This window comes from Martes martes (assembly GCF_963455335.1).
Source record: "Martes martes genome assembly, chromosome: 6".
NCBI lineage: Eukaryota > Metazoa > Chordata > Mammalia > Carnivora > Mustelidae > Martes > Martes martes.
The window spans coordinates 126,815,001-126,838,821 of NC_137893.1; the positions used below are offsets into that span (position 1 = coordinate 126,815,001).

At 37.6% G+C, this 23,821-nt stretch overlaps 1 protein-coding gene across 5 annotated transcripts in view; it reads left to right on the plus strand.

The window, feature by feature from the left end:
* The first annotated feature begins 466 nt into the window (after window positions 1–466).
* The window catches only part of PRP4K (pre-mRNA processing factor kinase PRP4K), a 38,602-nt gene continuing 15,247 nt past the window's right edge, over window positions 467–23,821 (plus strand). For 4 of the 5 annotated variants that reach the window (XR_013966976.1, XR_013966977.1, XR_013966978.1 and 1 more), the window contains exons 1-7: window positions 514–656; window positions 8,486–9,685; window positions 11,827–12,003; window positions 15,732–15,887; window positions 17,486–17,567; window positions 18,948–19,158; window positions 22,956–23,029. Coding sequence is in view for 1 of the 5 variants with exons in the window: in XM_080805845.1 (XP_080661971.1) it covers window positions 517–656; window positions 8,486–9,685; window positions 11,827–12,003; window positions 15,732–15,887; window positions 17,486–17,567; window positions 18,948–19,158; window positions 22,956–23,029 (2,040 nt within the window). In the remaining 4 variants the exon portion in view is untranslated. Of the gene's footprint in view, window positions 657–8,485; window positions 9,686–11,826; window positions 12,004–15,731; window positions 15,888–17,485; window positions 17,568–18,947; window positions 19,159–22,955; window positions 23,030–23,821 lie in introns of all 5 variants that reach the window. The other variant, XM_080805845.1, reaches the window with a different exon arrangement.

A 23,821-nucleotide genomic window follows, 5' to 3' on the forward strand; every position in this document is an offset into this window, starting at 1 on the left:
AATGTTTCAAATAAATGTATTAATAATAATTCCATATTAAAAGACATTTACATTCTAGATACAATCCTAACCTCCCAGTATTCTCAAAATGTCTTTCTACAAACTTTCCCTTAATTCCATTTGAGATTGGATTATCTAGCCAGTAACAAGGCATTTACTATGCCCCACGCAACCCAGCAGCAAAATCATTTTGTTTGCCCTCGTTTGAGAATTAACTCGTGGGCCCCTCACTGAAACTTGCTCTCGAGCCCGCACACGAAATACTGATATCCGACTCCCTCTCTCCATTATATAGCAAGTTATCAGAACCAAATGTCCGGTGCCAGTACTGACAAGCGGGTAAGCCTAAATCACTCACCCCTAAACCCTTAGCAGGTGCCGCCTATACCTCCTCACGCCCAACCCCCGTCCCGGAAGTTGCGTCATGGCGCTCGTGCGCCATGTCCCCGGATGCACTTCTATATCCGGATTCTTAGAGCGGAATCAGAGCTCCGAGGTTCCCTTCGCGGTTAGCACATGCGCGAGGGCTCTGCTCCCTCTTCCTCCACTTCCACTAGCTTCTACCGTCCGGGAAGCCGCCGCCGCCGCCGCCGCCTAGGAGTCAGGAAGTTCAAGATGGCCGCCGCGGAGACTCTGTCGCTGCGGGAACAGCCAGAGTAAGTAGTCTCCGCGAGCGGTGCGGAAGGCCGGCGCCCGGGAGACTGCCGAGTGGGAAACCGCGGAGAACTGCATGGGCGGGCGGGAAAGTTAAGGCCTAACGGCGAGAGCCAAACTTTGCCTTTCCCCGCGCGATACGTTGTTGGGCGGGAGGCGTGGGGGGCGGACGGCCTTCGAGCTTCGCTCTCCCGGAGGCCGCGGCTGTTGGGTCGAAGGCGGCCGCGGCCTGCCGCGCGTCGTTGCCCTGGGAGGCGTACGCGCGAGCGGCCTCTACAGGTCCCGTGCGCGAGGCGGCTGCCGCGACTGTGCGGTCGCGCCTTAGTATTCCTTCCTCTGGGACCGAGCGGAGCTCCCTGGCTGCAGCACTCAGTGGCATCGGTGTTGGGCACCCGAGGAGCAGTGGCGGGAGAGGGGCAATCCACAAGACTTTGCGAGTCTTAAGACGTCCTGCCGTCGTCCCGCTGCTGGTGTCCTGAAGGACTTGAAAACAGGAAAAAGGGATGCTAGGGCCACCCTCTTTGACCCTCCTAGAGCTATATAATAGTTTGTCGCTAGCGGGATACTTCATGGCCCCTCCCCTGTGCTTTTACTCCAGCATCATTCGTTAATATTTTTTTTTCCTCTTTTGCCTATTGGCAGCTTATTTGCCAACTTCCAAACTTGAGGCAAAGTAAGATCAAGTTCTTGGTTTTGAGGCCTGACATTTTTGGCCTGAGTTTGTAGGGCTTCTTTGGGAGTGCAAGAGGAAGAAGTAGTAGCTATTTCCAAACCCAAGCACTTTATGTCTATAATTAAGCTAACGTAAGAATCGATGTGGCCAAGTGAAAACATAACTTGTATATGCTGCAAAGTCTAATCGTTGCTTAAAAGTAGTAGTTTGTTCTGTTCATGTTGGGAAAACTCAAACAAGAACCGAAAACAGAGTGGATTTTAAAACAATTCATAGAGGGGTCGTTTTGTGCATTAGCATTATCTGATTTCTTTTAATCCATTTTAGGAAAGAGGTAGATACAGACTCCCAGCAACTAGGGGCTGGGAGGAGAAATTTTTACTACCAGGTGCCCCAACATTTCATTGCTATACATTCTGTTCTAGACTCCTCAATCATTTGCTTTACTCAGAGAATTATACTAAGTTTTTCATTAAGGGCTTTTGAAGATTGCTCTGTTATCTTCACAAATTGACTTAGAAGAGAGCAGATGGATTCTAAAGTTTTAATGAAACTTCACCTTTTTGTTTCTCATTGAGTGCACAGTGTGTCACGTTCCAGTATTTATGCCAATACAGTACAGATGTTATGCAGCTGTTTTTTTCTAGCAACCTCTTCAAAGTTCTGTAGTATCATGTCCATTTATTTGATTTCAGGGACCATTCAGATTTTTTTGAGGAGTGCTTGAGTCATATTTTATATGCATATTCAAATTCTAGACTTAATAATTAGCATTTATTTATGCGTCTGCAGTATGAGTGCCCCTGAAATAAATAGTCCTTAATTCCACCTCGCCTCCCCCACAGAACTCTTGGTATAAATGGAGTATTTGGTCTGTAAGTGTCCCATTTAGTTGGAAATGTTTAACAAATAAAATAAATTTTGTATGAAAGCAAGTCCTGTTGTGTGCTCCTTATAGTGAATGCTGGAATATAGTGTCTAAACAGTTCTTTTAGAGGACACCAAGTAGTTTACAATTGTATGAACTCTGTTCGAAGTGGAACATTTGGGAAGAAATAAAAAATTTTAAGTAATTGAAGGCCTTTTACGTTTGTCCATCTCTTTAGCTCAGCCTCTTTGATGGTTTTAAACATTTAAATTTTTATCTGCATTCACTTATTTGCACTTACCGAGTACCAAATACTGTTCAAAGCACTGAACAAATATCCTTATAACGACCCTATGGACGTAGTTGCTGTTTTACAAATGATTAAACTAAAGCACAGAGAAATTAAGTTAACTTGCCCAAGGTCACATTAAGTGACAGATCCAGGATTTAAATCCAGGTAGTCGAATTCTAGAGCCCTGCTCCTAACTATTCTGTTGTCTAGGCATCCACTATACACTGTGGCTCCTTTTTAAAAACAGCCTTTAAGGTTTGAAATCCTTTTTATTGACTTCCAGTGTCCCAGAAAAGGTCCATTTTATTTTGATGTGACAGCTCTAATTCTTTGAAGCTTAATTTTCCACACCCGATTTGGAAAAGGAGGGGTGGAGGAGTTCATTTTAAGACTAGTTCGTTTTTTTGAATCCATTCTTATTTTTACATCTACATTAATTCTGTATTAAAGTAGTTGAAGTTGTCAGAGAAACAGGCTTAATTACTTTCTTTGTAAAGAAGTAATGGCATTCACTTTGCTCACCATTCTGTTTCCAGAGCATAAATTGAATGCCTCCCAAATAAGATGTCATTAAGAGTATTCTTTTTTAAAAATTTGAAATAGGAAATTAAAATGACAGTAGTGGTTCCTAATCAGTCTTTATTTTAAAGTTGTTTCATTGTACCAGATGCTCAGAGACCCTTGAATGAAGGATGAAACTTACACGTTGCATTTAACAATAAATGATAAAACCAGTCTTTTAATATTCGCATATAGTCTGCACTTCAAATCAGCTTCGTTTCCAAATAATGTGATTTGAAGGATATTACTCAATTCTCAGTAAGTACTGTTTTATGACAAACTTGTTATAAACCGTATTGGTTTAAATGTAGACCTGCTAAATGTGTAAATTGCAAAAGTGTTAAATTGCAGAACATAAATGCTAAAATGTAAATTTGCATATATGGGACTTAAATACCTGTGTTTATTACAGATATGAACTATGCAAGAAGACTATTTTGTTATCAGGGTACTTTTCTGTAAAGTTTTAGAAGAAAGTTGTTGATGTTGAACCTAAATTAGCTGCTTTAGCACAAGCTTGTTATGTTTCATATGCCATCAATTCACTGAGTTCACATTTTCCTGATTTATGTAGTCAGACTTCAGCTGGTATTTTCTATGGAATTTGTATTGAGAGAGCAACTTGAGGGTGAAGGTCTACGAACCCTAGCGTAGGAGAACTCTAGAATTATTAAGGTTAAACTAAAGGGCCGTAAGTGCTTTTCGCATCTTTGTCAGTAATGTAATCATTTCTTTAGATAACATTCATTAAGTTACATCAGGAACTAGGGCCACTCATATAAATAACTCTGAAGTGACACTGGACATCACAATTTAGCTTCTAAATTCTCAGAAGCTTTAGGAGCTAGATTTTCTTTTGAAGGAAATTACTTCCTCTCTGGGTAAACTCTTAAGAATTTTGATTTGCAACTCCCTGAACACTTGTAAATTGTAGAAAGCACTAGAAGAGGGTTCAAAGAGTAGATTTTTCTTGGGGAGGGGGGTAATTAAATTTAAATCATTTTGAGGTACTGCATTCACCAGATAGGTGTATGCAGTGGACATATAATTGAGCAAAACCAAAATGTTTCCTGTCAAGAGATCAGTGTAGTATAGGCAGTGTAAGCCGAGCTGTAGTCTAATGAATACAATTTTTATGTGTTATCTATATAAATCATTTCATTGACACAACAAATTACTTACTGAGTACCTGGTTACTATAGGTTCAAAAGTTTACTAGGCCTTAGGGATAGAGTGGTGAACTAAGTAAATTACAATTCTGCTCTCATAGGGCATATGTTACGATATGGAGAGACAAACAAGAATTAGGTGGTGGCAGTTACTTCAGAGGAAAAAAAATAAGAGAAAGGGGATATGTCTCTGGTAGGGTGAGGATAATGATTAAAATGAATTGGTGAGGAAAACTTGACTGAGAAAGTAATTTAAGCAAAGATCTGAGGCTGGGGAAAGGAACCAGTAATGTATGTCTGGGAAAAGCATTCTAGGTGGAGAAATGGCAAGGACCAGTACCAAGGCCCTGAGATAGGTTTTAACTGTTGTTTAAGGGGAGCGATGTGGCTAAAGCATAGTGAGTGTGGGAGGAAAGTAGTAGGATCAGTGTGTTGGGGAGGTTGGGCAGATAGTATGGGGCCTCGTAAACAGTTTTGGTTTTTACTCTGAATGTGATAGGAAGCAATAATCAAGTGTCACACAGAGTGGTGATATGATCTGACATTTTAATAGCATCTTCAATCAAATGGAAGAACTCTTGACTGACTTGTAATACTAGCCTTCTCACTAGCTTGATGTGTGTTTGACCAAAGGCAGGACCCTTAAACTTCCTTGAAACTTAGTCTCCTCTGTCCTGGAGACTTAGACAGTATTTCTGCAGTAATTTGTGTGGTAGCTTTTCGTATATGAACTTACTGCTATAACCTGTGATTTATCAATACTGTTATTTCCCCAGTGTACAATTAAGAAAACTGAGGCATGGAGGAACGACTTGCCTAAGGTTACACTAGTTGTGTCATGTTGGAAACACCATTTGAACAAGGTAGTTTGACTCAATCCATGCTCTTTGGCCATTTTACTGAAAATAATATTCTTGGTGTCAGCCCTGACAGCTCTGCAGTGTCCTAGTAAGTGAATCTATTTATCCAGTAAGAGTAATCTCTTACTTTTGAGGTACTTGGTTTGTGCTAGGCACTATCATGAGCCTTAATAACATCTGTTAACAACCATGCAATCCTGACAGCTTGCTTTGAGTAGATACTGTTTTCTCCATTTTGTAGATGAGGTGCCTGCAGAGCAGAGATACTGAAATTTGCCTGAGGCCACACAGCTAGTACATATTGCAATCAGAATTTGAACCCAGATAGTCTCACTCTGGAGACTGGTTCCTGAAGACACATTAGAGGGTCTTTAGATAGTTTGAGTTTTAGCTTATCGAATAGAATTTTGTACTTTGGGACTGAGATTTTATATACCTGAAAATCATTGTCAGCCTTTAAGCAAGTTCTTCATACTTTTCTCCATATCTTAAATTAGCCTAATTCAGTTTTTCTCACATGTTTCCCCCTACAAGTCGAGTTTTGGGGGGGGAGGGACATACACCATCACTTTCTAGATTGATGGGAGATTTCAGGTGAAGGGATGTGGTTACCTATATGAGGATACAGCCTATATAAGGAACAAAGTTGAAATGACTTTGTATTGGGGCACCTGGGTGGCTTGGTTGGTTAAGCATCTGACTCTTGGTTTCAGCTCAGGTTTTGATCTCAGCGTCTTGGAACGAGCCCCATGGAGGTCCCCATACTCAGCAGGGAGTCTGCTTAAGGATTCTCTTGCTCCCTCCCCCTTTGCGCACTCTCTCTCTCTCAAATATAAACCTTAAAAAATAACTTTTTGTATCTTCTACTTAAATCTGTGATCTCCCCTCTCTCCTCGCCATAATAGAACCATACTGGGTTTTTTTCTCCCCCATGTAAAGATACTACACTTTTCTTTTTTTAAGTCTTTGAGAAAATCTGATGATCCCAGAGAACCTTGCTGTATTTATTCTGTCATCTTCGTTCCCCATTAGAGAGAAGTCAGTCCAAACTAAAACCTATCATCCAGACGATCCAGCTTTCTCTGCAGCTCTCTTCAGTACTCACAGTTCACAGTACCAAAATGGAGATTGGCGGTCTGACAGAAATTAAGGTTCTTGCTATGTGGTGTGTTCTCCACACCACCTCATTGTTACCAACTAAGAACTTTTCAAGCATACCTCTAGTATGTCACCTCCCTTCTCCAAGCCTTCCAAGTTTACTGAAGACTGAGGCCTGGCTGGGGGACCAGACTCCCGTCTGACCCCTGCTGTAATGGCATTGTCCTTACAGAACACTGTCTAGCAGTCTAACCCTGTAGATCTGGGCCTCTGACCGCAGTGAGCCTCTAACTCTATCTCAGCCATTCTAGGAAGAATCTCCTATAATATCTTTTTATCTCCTGGAATTGGTGCATTTGAGATCTTAGCCATTAGACCAGTTTCTTCACAAGTTTGATGCCCTGGCAACACTGATCTGCTATTTATAACTGTACCTTTTGTCACCTTTTTCCCCCCTATCTAAAGTATTCTTTTCCTTTCTTGTTAATTTCTCACTCATTCTCTAGGACATTATTACTCAACCTTTATTTTCTGATCCATGTTCCTTCTCAATAAATATTTCTTCTCTCCTTTCAGAGTCTCTGCTTGGGTTTTTCTGTGATCTCCTTGATCTTTTTCAGAGTGATTTTAAGTGATCAGTGTTCCATAATGCTCTTTTTGTGTCTTTTATCGCTGCATTCTTCCAGTGTTTCATGTGACTTTCTTTTCCACTGGACTGTAATTTCCTTGAGGATGGCTGGTACTAGTCTTACACATCTTTGTTTTCCTGCTGCCTTCCTAAATGCCTGTATTAAGTATAGTAATTTTAAAAAATATTAAAAGAAATTGAATTCCAGGGTGCCTTGGTGGCTCAATCAGTTAAGGGTCTGATTCTTGATTTCGGCTCAGATCTTGATCATAGGGTCATGAAATTGGGGCGCCTGGATGGCTCAGTGGGTTAAGCCTCTGCCTTTGGCTCAGGTCATGATCTCAGGGTCCTGGGATTGAGCCCCGCATCAGGCTCTCTGCTTGGCAGGGAACCTGTTCCCCCTCTCTCTCTGCCTGCCTCTATGTTACTTGTGATATCTCTCTCTCTCTGTCAAATAAATTAATAAAATCTTTTTAAAAAGGCGGGGGGGGGGTCATGAAATTGAGCCCCGGATCTGACTTTGTGCTGGGTGTGGACCTGCTTAAGATTCTTTCTCTCCCCCTCCTCCCTCCCCTCTCCCCTTCCTTCTCTTAAAGAAAAAGAAAAAAAATTGAATACCTTAGTTCTTAACTTCGGCACAAATCATAAATTTACTGGAAGTACAGGAGTACATAACTGGAAGGACTTAGACAAAATAATCCATATCTTCCTCCAAAAATAGTGTGATTGTCAGAATCCAGATGATTTAATATGTGGGATGTGATGTTTTAGTATGGAATGATTTTAAAGGAGAAGGTTAAATAATGCTATTGTATTCTGTGTTTAGCCTGGGATTAATGAACTGCGGGGATTTAGCAAAATAATTTGGAATCATAAACTCAGCATAGTCTAAACATTTAAGCACCTTTGGTGTAATTAATTTTATTAACATTATTTTCGCATGGCAACAATCAATATGAGCATACTTTGGAAAACTAATCTTTCATTTGAAATTTAAAGAGGTTAAATAAATAGCCCATTGAATAAATACTGGTTGAACTGTAAGCTTTGGCTGATATTGAACTATTGTTGACCTGCAGGAGATCCTTTGATGTGATTCAGTCTAATACCACATGGCTGCTCAGTGGCCAGTACAGGCTGAGCTTCGTAACTCCTGGTCAGATCACTCTGAAATTTTAACCCTTGGAAGGTGTGTTACACTCAACATCAGCCACCACTGCACATTGATAGAATGCCTGTTTTGGATATAGCTGAATATTGGTTGTAAAGATTTTAAAAAGAAAATTATACTTCTTAATTTAAAGTGGAGAAAGAGATGGGGGGGTGGCGCATAGCTTTGATTTTAAGTCTGTGTGGGAAATTATGGTTTAAAAACAAGTTACTGAGTGACTGTAAATCAATATTAACATTTTATTATACTGGTTTTGGATTTTCTTTTTATTAAGTGTGATTATTTTAACCTCCCTCATGTATGTAGTCTGTGTATTTGAGTTCAACCATTAAGTTAAATCACTAAGTCAGTTTTTGCCATATATCTTTGCAGTAAAATGTCTGAAGCTGTTCCAAAAATATTTCAGTGACTAACTTCATGTATTACATTGGGATGTATTTTATTATTATTTTGTTGTGACTAAATGCTTGATAAATGATACAATTTTGAAATGTGTTTGATACATTTATAGGATAGAAGATGCTGATAATTCCGAAAAGAGTGTAAATGAAGAAAATGGAGAAGTATCAGAAGACCAATCTCAAAATAAGCACAGTCGTCACAAAAAAAAGAAGCATAAACACAGAAGTAAACATAAGAAACATAAACATTCCTCAGAAGAAGACAAGGATAAAAAACATAAACATAAGCATAAACATAAGAAACACAAAAGAAAAGAAGCTATTGATGCTTCTGACAAAGAAGGTCTGTCTCCAGCAAAAAGAACTAAACTTGATGATTTAGCTTTGCTGGAAGACTTGGAAAAACAGAGAGCCTTGATTAAAGCTGAACTTGATAATGAGTTAATGGAAGGAAAGGTCCAATCTGGGATGGGGCTCATATTACAAGGTTATGAGTCTGGCTCTGAAGAAGAGGGGGAGATACATGAAAAAGCAAGAAATGGAAATAGGTCTAGTACCAGATCTTCAAGTACAAAGGGGAAACTTGAACTAATGGACAATAAAAATAGTACAAAAAAGCGAAGTAAAAGCAGATCCAAAGAACGGACTAGACATAGGAGTGATAAAAAGAAAAGTAAGGGAGGTGTTGAAATAGTTAAAGAGAAGACAACTAGGAGCAAGTCAAAGGAGAGGAAAAAGTCCAAAAGTCCATCCAAGAGAAGTAAGTCTCAAGATCAAGCAAGGAAATCAAAATCTCCTACCCTTAGAAGGCGATCTCAGGAGAAAATTGGGAAGGCCAGATCGCCTGCTGATGACAAAGTTAAAATTGAAGATAAAAGTAGGTCAAAAGACAGGAAAAAATCCCCAATTATAAATGAAAGTAGAAGTCGTGATCGAGGCAAAAAATCCAGATCCCCAGTTGACTTAAGAGGTAAATCCAAAGACAGAAGATCACGGTCCAAAGAGAGAAAATCAAAACGGTCTGACACGGATAAAGAAAAGAAGCCAATTAAATCTCCCTCTAAAGATGCTTCTTCTGGGAAAGAAAATCGGTCACCCAGTAGAAGACCTGGTCGAAGTCCTAAAAGAAGAAGTTTGTCTCCAAAACAACGGGATAAGTCAAGGAGAAGTAGATCTCCACTTGTAAATGATAGAAGATCTAAACAAAGCAAATCACCTTCCCGAACTCTGTCTCCTGGTAGAAGAGCCAAGAGCCGATCCTTGGAAAGAAAACGAAGAGAACCAGAAAGGAGACGACTTTCTTCTCCAAGGTAACTTGTTTACAAAATGTTAATACTTTTTACCAATGCACCAGATTTTAAAAAGGAGAAACTAAAACTGTGGACAATAAAAAATAAGGTAATATAATCAGTCTTACGGTTTTAAGTAGTCTTACGGTAGTCTTACGGTAGTTTTATGGTTGTAAGTAGTCTTACGGTAGTCTTACGGTAGTTTTATGGTTTTAAGTAGATCTTGTCCACTAACTATATTAATATTTGTACTTTTTCAATGAATAGCTTGACTAAAAGATTTAAAGATTTATAAATATAATCAGTTTTTTTTGTCCCAAGTTCTTAATTTAGTATCAGATTTGCGGTCGCTCCTTTAAATCCGAGTAATTTGGCTGATAAATCATGTATACCCATTTATGTAGTCCCCTTTATGGGAAGTGAGGGGAATTTATATAATACTTTTAGCCCATCAGTTTTTTTCCCTCAAATTCTTGTGATTATCCCTCCTCACAAAGTGAAATGACTCTCATATTCAGTTTATAAGTGAGAAAATTTATAGGTTGAGACATTCCATTTACCTCCCATCATAGAACTAATAAGTATTTAAGGCATAAGAAGGATTTTAGCAGAGTGGGTGGAGATTATTTAGACCAGTCTAAACTACTTTAGAAACTGATTTTTTTAGTATCTTTATGTTGAATAATTGGACATGTGAAATTATCAGCCAGGTTTAGCTTAAAAGGAGGTTTGCTTATACTACGTAAAGATAAAAATTCCTGGCCACGTTGTGTGTGAATATAAATACAAGCTGACCTTGAAGTTTAAATAGTTTTCTGAAAAATTTCAAGACCACTGTTTGCACAAAGTGCTGTATCTTAGATACTCTTAATTCTTCTAAGTGGCATTGTAATTAAATGGCCCCCTTCTTCCTTTAGCTTTCTAAATTGAGACAGTTAGTGTTGCTGATTATGTCCTCTAAAGTGTTTCTAAATCTTTGTTTCTTTCAATTTGCTTTCAATTTGAAAAGGAAATTCTGAGCAGTTTATTAAGGACTACAGTTGAATATTTGAAACAGTTTTTTTTTTAATTACAGAAAAGGTACTAATTAAAGAGAAATTTAGATAAGGCAGAAGCCTGTAAAGTCTTTCCCTTTTCATCTCTCCACTACAAGTGATAAGAATATGTCCTTCTAGTTCTTTTTTTATGCACATACAATTATATGAATGTTCTTTCTTACAGAAATGGAGTCCTACATGTTAAAATGTGATCTGCTTTTTTTCCTGAAACTTTTCTGTGACAGTAAAGATCTCTTTTAGCTCTTTATATAGCAGCACCGTATTTCATAGTATATATATACAAAGTTGAGCTTTGAACAACATATTATGGGCACCGGTCCTTTACAGTCAAAAACGGGCAGATAACTTTTGACTTAAGTTAGAGATAAGAAAATCCTAAGGAAGACTAAATACATTTGTAGTACTGTACTGTAAAAACAGTATGCATGTGAGTGGACCTGCTCCATTCAAACCCATATTCAGGGGTCACTTCTAATCATTTCCTTATTGAAACACGAAAATTTTGGTTGGTTCCAGTTTTTCAGGATTATTTGCAAAGATGTCCATTGTTTATGTGTGAAGTTTTTAATAGAATAGATTCATAGAAGTGAAATCGCAAAGTCTAAGGTAATGTACGTTTACATTTTATAAAGTATGGTCACATGTCTTTCCAGGAAAGTTATACAATATATATTTCCTTGAGTAGATGACTGTCCCTTTCTCTAAACCCTCAGTTACATTTTCTTTGTTCTAAGGTTAAGAGTGATTATAAGATGCTGTTACATGTAATATATTAAAAATAAGACTATGTTACAAAAATGTCAAAATTTAGACAAGTTTTATTTGAGTTGTTTGTCTGGAATTAGAATCAGTGGCTTAACAAGGTGAATAACCTTTATAATTTTTCAAATTGTGAGACCAGAGGAAGTAGACCTTTCACTGTAGTGCATACCATAACACCAAAATGTCATTGTGATTTTCTGAATTCAAGTTTTGTTGCAAAACATGTTAATCTCTATGCACTGTCTTCAGGTTAGTGTGCCTTTCTTAAGATGTCTTTTATGTGCAAAACAAATTCATTAATTTAATATATTTTTCTATTAACCTGTATTTGGTCCCTTTAAGAACACGACCTCGAGATGATATCCTCAGTAGACGTGAAAGATCAAAAGATGCCAGCCCGATCAATAGGTGGTCTCCAACCCGAAGAAGAGCAAGTAGATCTCCCATTAGAAGACGGTCTCGTTCCCCACTCAGACGTAGTAGGTCACCCAGGAGGAGAAGCAGGTCCCCTCGGAGGAGGTAGAGATATGTTATGTATATTGACCTTTTTAATTCTTTAAACTCTGTATCCTTCTCATATTAGCTCATTTGGTGGGTTCATATTAGCTCCTGTGGTGGGTTTTCTTAAAGACCATTTTTCTCTGTGAAAAATTGTAGCTGCAGTCCCATATGGTTTCCTTTTTTCCACCTTGTGATATTTCACACACACTGATTTTCCTTTATCTTTTTTTCAAATTTAAATCAGTGGTTCATTAAAAACAATCTTTTGAAAGGGAGACACTTTTTTCCTACTTCTTGAGAAAGATAAATCCTACATGAGCTATGCTTAACAGGTTTGTTTTGTTTTGTTTTAAGCAGGATGGATCATAAGGTAATAAATAAGTAGCCCAGTTTCCAGTCTTTATGTAATTGCGGCTCTCCATTTCTCTATTAACTTGTATTTGGTCCCCTTAGAACATGATCTCAAGATGCTATCCTCAGTAGTTGTGAAAGACTCTTGGGCAAACACTTGTTTAACTCAACAGTAGTAGAAACCATTTTTTGTGAAGCACACGTAGAGAGTTGGTTAATCAAAATGTTGGTTTGTAAAGCAGGAATCATTTTAAAATATATGCATTAAAATTTTTTTAAAGGTATATCTATTTTAGGGAAAGCATGCAAGTTGGGGTGGGGGGCAGAGGTAAAGAATCTCCCGCAGACTCCCCACTGAGCACAGAACCATCCTCAGGCTCCATCTCACAACCCTGAGATCAGGACCTGAGCCAAAACAAAAGTCCACCACTTAACCTTAGCCAGCTGAGCCACTCAGGCAGTCCTGTGTTTAAACATTTTAACTCAGACTTAAGGGGACTTTCATTTGCCAATTTTTTTAACGTTTTCAATTGAACTAATACATTAATGTAGTTTAAAAAGACAGCACACCAAAGGCTTATATTCCAGTTGGTGGATATATCATTGCATTATCTCTGAGTATTTTTGTATACTAGATTTCTTGAAGCAGAAGTGCTTTGTTGGAGGTTGTGTATGTTTAAATTTTTGAAGTTATTGCCATATTTATTGATTTCTTAGTTTGGGCAGTTATGTATGTTTCTTTTCTTTTTTCTTTTTAAGTGGACTCCATGGTCATCATGGAGCCCAGTGTGGGGTTTTAAACTCAAACCCCACCTGAGATTAACACCTGAGCTGATACCGAGTTGGGCACTTAACAGACTGAGCCACCTAGGCACCCCAGCATCTCCTTTTTTTTTAATTCCACCCATCACACTTTCTTTTCTACCTAATTGTATAACATTTTTCTATGTTGCTGTTACGGTCATTGTGCTCTTGTGCGTATTGCTCATTGTTGAGCCAAGTAGTCGGGAAGGAGGCAAGGAAAGACCTTACTCCTAATGCTTCTGACCTTCTGGCTCCAAACTGACTAACGGGCCTGCTTATACAATTACTGTAGAATTTGTTTTCCCTTTACTGTCCTCCGGATAGACCCTTATTTCTGTCTTATTTTGTGATTCCCTTTCCTGTATCCAGCATCATCAGGTTTTACTTCCTTGCTTTGTTAATGCATCTCCAGTAGCTTCCTATGAAAAGGATATTTTGGGGGACCTTTGTTTCTCAGAAGCCCCCCCCTTTTTAAATCCCCATTGCTGATTTGATTTGTCAAGGAGTAGAATTGCAAGTTGAAATAATTTTTTCTTAAGAATTTTGAAATTGTTACTCCACTGATTTCTAGTTTCCAATACTGCTAGTGAGAAGTCCTGTTCTGATGCCTGGGCATTTCTTAAAGGACTTGCTTTTTCTCTCTCCCTCTCTTTATAATAAATGTCCTGTGTTCTTGAATTCCATTATAACGTGCCTTGGTGCATGGCTCTTTTCTTTCCATTAATTTTGTTGGGCACTACATAGGCCCTTTAAAGCCAGAATATTATGGCTGCCTATTCTGGGAAATTTTATTTCTTTGGTTTTGGTTTTGGTTTGCTTTCTTGCCCATTTGCACCGCCCCCCCTTCACTGGACCTTCTGTATTGTTCCATTGATTTCCCCCCCCCACACAGTCCTCTTTCCTGTTTGTCCTTTTGTTCCACTTTCAGTCTAGGAGATTTTCCCATTCACCCTTCTTACCTTTCTTTTGATTTTTTCCCCCTGTGCTCATGTATATTTATTTTTTATTTCTAAGACTTGTTGGCTGTTTAATTTTTTTATGCCATTTTACTCATGTTTTATAGAAGTAACATCTCTTGGATCAAAGGTGATGATAAGTTTATTTTATGGAATTTTTGTTCTTAATAGTTATCTTACCTATGCTTTGTTTCTTCCCATATTTCGTTTGTTCCTTTACCTTTTTCATTTGAGCACTTTACTCATAAACAGCCGAATCTCTTGTTGCCTATTCTCATTTAAAACTTAGCCACTGTGAAAGCTGAATGGAGGCTTTCTTCCATTCTGAGAATGTAGAATTTGTGTATTCCTGGGTATCACTTCAGTGTAACTAAATCTCTTTAGCATATCAGTGACTGTAGCCCTATTCTTTTGGGCTATCAGTTTTCCAGAATTCTCTCATCTGCTGGGGAATATTGACATGGCTGCTAGGAGAGTTGTGGTTCTTCATAATGTAGACTTCCCCTTAATCCTTTAATGTTCAGTACTGTGCCTCCCTGCTACCTTGGGTCAGTTTTTATAACAACCTACACCTCTCTATAAAATAAATTTTAAGTATTATGCCAGAAAGTGAAGGGGAATGTTTGGCATTTTCTGTTGAGTAAGGAATGGGACTGTACAGAGACAAGCTGTTCCTAAGGCTTTCAACCAGTTCTTTTAGTTTTTACCTCACACTGCATCTAACAGAATATGTTGTCTCCAATTCCTGAGGCTTTCTTGGGTTTTGTGGCATGCATTTACTGGTTTCTTACTTATTTGTTTGTTCCTATTGGACTAATATTTAAATTTGATTTGTTACTATTCTATCCAGTTCACACATCAAGATTTTGTTGACATTTCTGTTGTCATAGATCTTCGCATTCTCTTTGCCTGAGGATTTTCTTTTCAGTTGTTCTTTTCATGTTATTTTAGGAAGGTTTCTTCAGAAATGTGACATAGCTCGGTAGTCAGATGTGACATTAACTAGGAGTTTGCCAATTCTTTGTAGACTTAGCAACCTTTTCTCTTTGGAGTTCCATAGCATCTTTCCAACATAAACTTCACCTTTAATGCTTGAGCCATGATAGCAGTTTTTGTTAGACATGAGGCAAGACCTTTATGTACTTACAAAAACGTCTGAAGGCCATATTAATTAGACTTGGAATTTTTGTCACATTTATCTTTTCTATACCTTATTACCAGTGATCTCTTTTTAAATTCGGTTTTATTTAAACATTCACATAAAATCACCCTTCTTGGTGTAAAGTTATATGAGTTTTGACAAACATAATCACCATAATCAAGAACATTTCCATTGCCCCTAAAGTTCTTTTGTGCCCCTTTGCAGTCCAGTAAGAACAATAGCTGTGTTTTAGTTATCTTCAGTTAAGCTGATTACCCCTGATCTTTCTGATATGTTACTTAATTTTAAATTTTTAATTGATCCTTTTTAAAAGATTGCATTTTTAGAGCAGTTTTAGGTTCACAGCAAACTTGAGCTTTTGAAAAGTACAAGTTCCTATATACTACTGCCCCCAACACACCCACACATTCTCTACCTTTAATTGATCTTTAAAATGTGTGTATGTATAATTCCCGCCCTCCCCCCCAAAATAGGGACAGAGGTCGGAGGAGCCGGTCACGCTTGAGAAGGCGGTCTCGATCACGGGGTGGTCGTAGACGTAGGAGCAGAAGCAAAGTAAAGGAAGATAAATTTAAAGGAAGTCTTTCTGAAGGAATGAAAGTTGAACAAGAATCTTCATCGGATGATAAGTAAGAATGGAATTTCCCATAATTTCCTTTTTCCAATTTAGACAAGTACTGTTGGACCTGGAAATCTTTTAATTTCCACCTGGATATTGTAAGTGAATCTTAATTAGGTCCTGAATTTAAAAGTTTATTTATTTATTTTTTTAATTTTATTTATTTATTTGACAGAGAGAGAGAGAGATCACAAGTAGGCAGGCAGGCAGGTGGGGCGGGTGGCAGGGAGGAGCAGACTTCCCGCCGAGCAGAGAGCCCGATGCGGGCCTCAGTCCCAGGACCCTGAGATCATGACCTGAGACGAAGGCAGAGGCTTAACCCACTGAGCTACCCAAGCGCCCTAAAAGTTTATTTTTTTGTGCATATTTTATAGGTAATGTGGCAGAGATCATGGTTTTCTGAATTTAGAGGTTTCAATTTTGGCTGGAGTAAATATGAGCCTTCCCTTTTTCATTTTTACTAGAGACAACAGATCTGTTAGATAGCCCTACCAGTCTTGATACAAGTTTTGCAGTGGTTGGGGATGGAGGGATATAGTAATTTTTAAACTTTTCAGTTTGTGAAAATGGTAACCTATTTTGCAGTTGAGGCTGTCTGTTGTTAGGAATGTCTATTACAGTGTGGAAAATACAGAAACATTTCAGTGTCTAGTGAGAAAATTTTTTAATGTGAATTTAGTTGTCTGGTTGGAACATCTCAAAAAATAAGATAATTTAGAGCAGTGATCCTCAGCTGGGAGTAATTTGCCTTTCTGAGGACATTTCAGCAATATCTAAAGGTATTTCTGGTTGTCATCTTGTGGCTAGAGACCAGAGATACTGTTCAACATCTGCCAGTGCACAGGGTAGCACCCTCTCCCATAACAAAGAATTGTCAAAATGTCAGTAGTGCTAAGGTCATGAAAGCCCAGTCAGAGCTATGTGATATGCAAATTAAGTGAACGGTGTTGAACATAGGTCCTAATACCTTTAGAGTACAGTTTGCTTACTGGTCTCTAGTGAATATTCAGCAGATCATAAAAGAGGCTGTGTGGGGAGGGATTGTAAAGATTTGGAGGTCTTCGGGAGGAAATTGGGACAAGTCAGGGCCAGTGTCTGGAGGTAGAGCCACATTCCCTGTCAGATTGTATGCAAATATTTACATCTGCATTTTTTATAGGAAAAGGATCCATAGCTTTCCAAGGATCTATAGCTTTCTTTGACCCAGAGAATGTACTAGTTTTATGTGTCTCACTCTTGTTCTGTTAGGGGTTAAAACTGAGCCTGGCTAGGTGAAATGACTTTAGTAATACCAAGGTCATGGTAGAGCCAGGGGTCACTTTTTTGAACTTAAGGATCTTTCTTTTGTTCCCTAGTTTGGTGCCATGAAACAAGTGAGGAGAAAAACGAGATATAGAGGGTTAAATTACTTGCCAGGATTCTAAACCAGGCAACTGAGAGAGTTTATAAAGAGGATAAAGAGAGTAAGATGGCTTAAAACTTTTGCTGGAACTTGTGGATGACCTACGTTTTCTAGTTTTTATTTTAATACTGTTTAACAGTTACGATTTCCTAATTAGGGATATTTGGAATTAATTATGTGTATATATGTGTATTTTTTTTTTTAAGTCTTGAAGACTTTGATGTAGAAGAAGAAGATGAAGAAGCCCTAATAGAACAGAGAAGAATACAGAGGCAGGCAATTGTTCAGGTATGTGATATTAGTAAAGTGTTGAGTAATCCTTTTTAAATAATTACTCTCCAAGTAAAAGGGTTTGTACTTTAATGAAGAATCAGTGGTAGTAGCAATTGAGGAAGTCTTAAAAAATGTGTATGTGAAATTCTCTTTATGAGATTTGAAAAGGTAGTTTCTTAAGTTTAAATGGTTGTCCGTTTTTGTTATATATAGGATTAAGATATAAACCTTTTATTAAGACAAAATTTGAAGTTTTTTTTTTTTTTTTAAGAAAACCCTCATAAATGAGTATAGAATAAATTGGAGGAATTTCATGTAGCAAAAAATTATGTACTTGTTCCTTTGTGGGGGGGAGAAAAACCATTTTAATGTCTAAAAAAAATAAATATTGTATACAGATTCTTGTGTAAATGTGATGGCTTAAATGGAACATCTCAAAAATAATTTTAAATGTAGTTTAGAAGTAAGTGATTTAGAAAATGGGGTGGGGAGAGGGTATTGTACATAGGTCTTTGTGTGGTCATTTAATAATAAGATTACCTGCCTTGGAAGATTGTCCATTATGTCTCAGGCATCCTGAGATAGAGCCATGGCCACTAGATCCTTTGTGGATGGCAGTCCCTGTGAAGTGTAACACCTTCTCCTGATAATGGGAAGGTGAGTGATAAAGTTGAGAACACATTCTGGAAAAAGTGAAAAATGTTTAGATGCTATAAGGAAGACAATAGGCAAAAGGAAAGAATAGTTTGTGCCAGCTTACCTGCACATACATAGCAAATCATAAATCAGGCACTGGTAGGTCAGAGCAAAGGAAAACTTGAATCACCAGAGGATGTAGGGCAAAACTGGAATTCCAGGAGAAACTTTTCTGGGGCACTGATGAAATTGTTGTTACTAAACTGATATCCCTAGAGACTTGGTTGAATCTTTTTTTGCTCTTGCCCAGGTCCACAATCCCTTATCTCCAGCCCTTGGGGCCAGATGTGCTTCAGAACTCAGAACTATTTGAATTTTAGAAAGGTAATACGGTGCATCTATGTATATTACTTAGCCCCATCAGTGGGGTCTAGAACAGCACCCCACTATCAAACACATTAGTATTTCTACAGTGAGACATATTATGTTCACTCTGGGGGAGATAAAAAATAAGACTACAAATAGTATCACATCTGTTCAGGTGAGGTTTTATCACCTAATGAATGTGCACCAAACATAGAAGAACTTTTTCAGAACTTTGTGGATTTTGGAAATAAATGTAAGGGATTGTGGATCTGATTCAGTCAAGACATCAATACCTTTAAAAAATTTTTAACATTGACAGTCTTTTCAGTGTAATACTTCTTGGCAGATATGCATCAGATTTTATGAAAATAATATGTTGTATTGTTGTTACAGAAATACAAATATCTTGCTGAAGATAGCAATATGTCTGTGCCATCTGAACCAAGCAGCCCCCAGAGCAGTACCTGTACACGGTCACCTTCTCCAGATGACATTCTGGAAAGGGTAGCTGCTGATGTGAAAGAGTATGAACGGGAAAATGTTGATACATTTGAGGCCTCAGTAAAAGCCAAACATAACCTAATGACCGTTGAACAGAATAATGGTAAGTTAGATTTTTGTTTTGGTATGTTTTTCACTGAATTTTTAGCTCTAAATAATGAAAGAGATTGGGGATGGGTAAAAGTGAAAGGGATTAGAAATTTTGCCCCTGCTAACTCTTAGAGTAACGCAATATTAAATGTGTCCCAGTGAATGTCCTTTATAAATGTTTTCAGTTAGTTTGCATAACCTAAACAGTATTATACTGAACCTCATGTATTCATTACCTTCTGTTTGGGGCACCTGGCTGGTTCAGTCAGTAGAATGTGTGACTCTTGATCTCAGGTTTATGAGTTCAAGCCCAGTGTTGGGCATAGAGCTCACTTTAAATACTTTTTTTTTTTTTTAAGTTTTTTTATTTATTTATTTGACAGACAGAGATTACCGGTAGACAGAGAGAGAGAGAGAGAGAGGAGGAAGCAGGCTCCCTGCTGAGCAGAGAGCCCAATGAGGGGCTCCATCCCAGGACCCTGGGATCATGACCTGAGCCGAAGGCAGAGGCTTAATCCACTGAGCCACCCAGGCGCCCCCATAGAGCTCACTTTAAAAAAAAAAAAAAAGAAAATGTCATTTCCTTCTGTTTTGCTTGCTAGAGTAATTTAAAGCAAATCCCAGCCATGATTTGATTGATTTCATCTGTAAATACTTCATTGTGTAATCTCTTCTAGATAAGGATTTAAAAAAAAAAAAAAAAAAAGTGTTACTTGGGCACCAGGGTGGCTCAGTCTGTTAACTGTCCAGCTCATGATTTTGGCTCAAGTCATGATCTCAGGGTCCTGGGACTGAGCCCCATTTCAGGCTCCATGCTCAGCATGGAGTCTGCTTGAAGCTTCTCTTTCTTCCTCTCTGCCTCCCCCTGCTCGTGCTTTCTAAGTAAACAAAATCTTTAAAAAATAAAAATAAAAAACATTATCTCTGAAGAATTGGTCATTTTTAAGTCTTTCTAATTACAGTTGGTTGGTTTGAATCAAAATCCAAGTAAGATGCACATACCTCTTTTAAGATTTTATTTATTTATTGACAGAGATCACAAGTAGGCAGAGGGTGGGGGTGGGAAAGTAGGCTCCCTGCTTAGCAGAGAGCCCGATAGGGGGCTCGATCGAAGGACCCTGGGATCATGACCTGAGCCAAACGCAGAGGCTTTAACCCACTGAGCCATCCAGGCACCCCAAATGCACATATCTCTTAATCTCTCAGTCTTTAATAGTTATTCTCATCCTTCCCTCCCCCACTTTCCATTTTCTTGTGATGATACTGAGGCCGTGTGTCCTATAAACTTTTTCTTTCCAATCTGATTTTGCCACGTTCTTGTTTCATTTATCTTGTTTCCTCTATCCTCTGTGTTTCTTGAAAACTAAAAGAAGTGTTAGAGACCTGAGTAGATTCAAGTTAATTTTTGGGGGCAAGAATACTGCCTGAGTAATGGTGTGTACTTGCATTGCATCAGGTGGCATATGTGGTGTGTGCTTGTCCTGTTTTGACTGAGATTGAGATTGTGTGTTTAGGTAAAATAATCACATCTGTCCAACATGAAGTTACCCTTCAGCTGTTCACCTGGCAGTTTCAGCAGCCATTGGTGATCATTCCTTAGATCCACTGTTTTTCATGGAGGGTGAGGGCACGTGGGCACACTCCAAAGTGGCGATTCTTTAATTTCCATAATTCTTTTTGAGTTATTAGCTGTAATTCCATAAAAGAAGAGATTTCCATTCTTTGGTTACCCAGGAAATACAGTTTGTACAGGAAAGTTGGGATAAATGCTTGGTTGTTTTCTTTTATTGACTAATACTTACCATAGAATAGAATTGGTACATTAACAACCTCTGGAGATGACCGGTGAGATTGGGGTTGTTTTTGTCAGGTTTTTATTATTTGGTATCATGTACTTAAATTCTCTCTCCAACTGAGATGGGGAGGGAGGGAGCCTTTTTAAGTTGGTTTCCAGTGTCTTTTTGATCCAAACCCTACAGGATATATTGGTTAATATATATATTAATTAATATATTTATTAATGTGTTTCTTTCTAGGACTGGTTAGCAACTAAGGTCAGGTAGTATTTAGGCTTTTGTAATTTATGCACTTTTTTGTGTGTTCCAACTACTGAACTCTGCTGTTGTAATGCAGAAGCGGCTGTGTTCCCAAGAAAACTGTGTGAACACCAAAATTTAAAATTTCATATAATTTTCACATGTCACAAAGTATTCTCTTGTTTTTCCCTAAAAGCCTTTAAAAATGTAAAAATGGGCCATATAAAAACAAGCAGGGGACCAGATTTGCCCCACTCTGTAGTTTGCAAACTACCGTTCTACTACATTGGAAGGTATCACAGGATCACCTTGCACATTATCATGTTCCAGAACAGAAACAGCTATTGCTCTAAGGAACCGTGGTTCCATTTAATAGCAAATGCCATTTAGACTTCGCAAAGCACTTAGGAGTGCTCATTATTGATGGGATTTTTCAGTGGACAAAGCTAGGACATACATAAATTTTTGGAAAGGAGAGGTTCATACTGAAAAATTGCCATTTCAGACTTGAGATTAGAAGGGTTTTAACATTGATTTTTTATTTTTTTATAGTAAAAAATGTGATCCTTAATAACATGATTATTTAGGTTATTTTGAAGCTTTTTTTTTTACATAGTTATCAGTATGATCATCAATATTGAATGTAGTGAATGCAAATTGAAAATTTAATGATTCTTTTCATCCTTGAGGTACATTCTAAGGTGTAAAGTCATTTGAAATACTTCTGTATGCTTATACCACACATTTGATAGATTTAGGTTAATTTTACTTGCTTTTGATTTTTAGTATCTTCTGTTTGATTATTAAAATGTCTTTCACATGTGTGTATATTTTGCCTACACAAGCACACACAGAAATTTGCACACTTAGGGGTATGAAAATATCTTCATTCCTTTTTATAGTTATGTGCTATTCCAGTGTGATGAATGTGCCAAGGTTTATTCAAACTGTGTCTTCTAATGGTGAATGTTTGGGTTGTATCCAGTTGTTGATTATTCATTGGAACATTAACTATAATGGCATTGCGCTCATTTTTTTAATGCTTACCACTGTGTCTTTGAAATGATTTCCTAGAAGTGAGGTTGCTGGGTCAAAAGAGTGTATAATTGTGCTGTGTTTCCTTACTCTGTAAGGCTTGCACAGTTTTTGCCTCCTGCAAGTAATGTCTGAGTACTTGCTTATCAGGGCCTTGTTACCAAGATATTGTCCTACTTTTCAGGTTTTTTAGCCCATCTCAAAAGAGAAAGGGTATTTTGTTGTAATTTTAATTTGCATTTCCCTTACTATAAGTGAGATTGGATGTATGTTCATATACTTAAAGCCATTACATTCCTTTTTTTAAGGAGTTTCTTTTATTTTGCCCAGTTTTTCTCAGGGTTATTGGACTTTTTAGGGGATACATAGAGATCTAGATCTATAGTGGGGTTATTAACCTTTTGAGATTTAAGTTGCAGTTTGGAAATAGAATTTTTTAAAGAGGAACTTTGATTTTAATACATAATCATCATCTAGCTATTAGCGTATTAATTTAAATATTGGAGAAAAACAGTGGAGAAAGTACTATCATTAAGCCTTTCAACTTTCTGAAATGCATCCTTTTAGTAGAAAAATGCATAACTTCATACATCTTAAGTGTTACAAAGTGACTTTAAGTTGTGTATTAATGAAAAACATGTACAAGTTTGAATTGCTAGTGATACTACATTGATGACTTATTTGTGTTTTAATTTGTATCTCTTCTTTTTTCAAATCATTACTGTCAATTTCCATTAAGGTTCATCTCAGAAAAAGCTCTTGGCACCTGATATGTTTACAGAATCTGATGATATGTTTGCTGCCTATTTTGATGTAAGTAATTTTAAATCCTAAAAACATAACTCTTAAACAAAATATATATAGGGGCACCTGGGTGGCTTAGTTGATTAAGCGGCTGCCTTTGGCTCAGGTCAGTGATCCCTGTGTCCTGGAATCAAGCCCCACAGCAGGCTCCTTGCTCAGTGGGGAGCCTGCTTCTCCCCTGCCTGCTGCGTCCCCTGCTTGTGCTTGCTTTCTCCCTCTCTGTGTCAAATCTTTAAGAAAAACGTACATATATATATATATATGTATAAACACGTGCTTACTATACATATATACATATATACGTATATACGTATGTATACATATATGTATACATATACATGTGTTTATCCTTTTTTCTCTTTTTGTACAACATAAACACATACTATACATGCATATATATGTATATATACACACATATATACATATATATACATATATACGTATATGTATACATATATGCATATGTATACATATACGTATACATACATATGTATATATGTATGTATACGTATATATACATATATACGTATGTATATATGTATACATATATGTATATGTATACATGCGTATATATGTATACATATATGTATACATACGTATATGTGTGTGTGTATATATACATATATATGTATGTATAGTAAGTATGTGTTTATGTTGTACAAAAAGAGAAAAAAGGATAAAGCAAATTAATAAATGTTAACATTTGGACAGTCTGAGTGAAGGGTATCTGGAAACTCTGTACTAGTGTTGCAACATTTCTCTTAAGTCTAAAATTAGGTCAAGATTTTAAAAACAAGTATG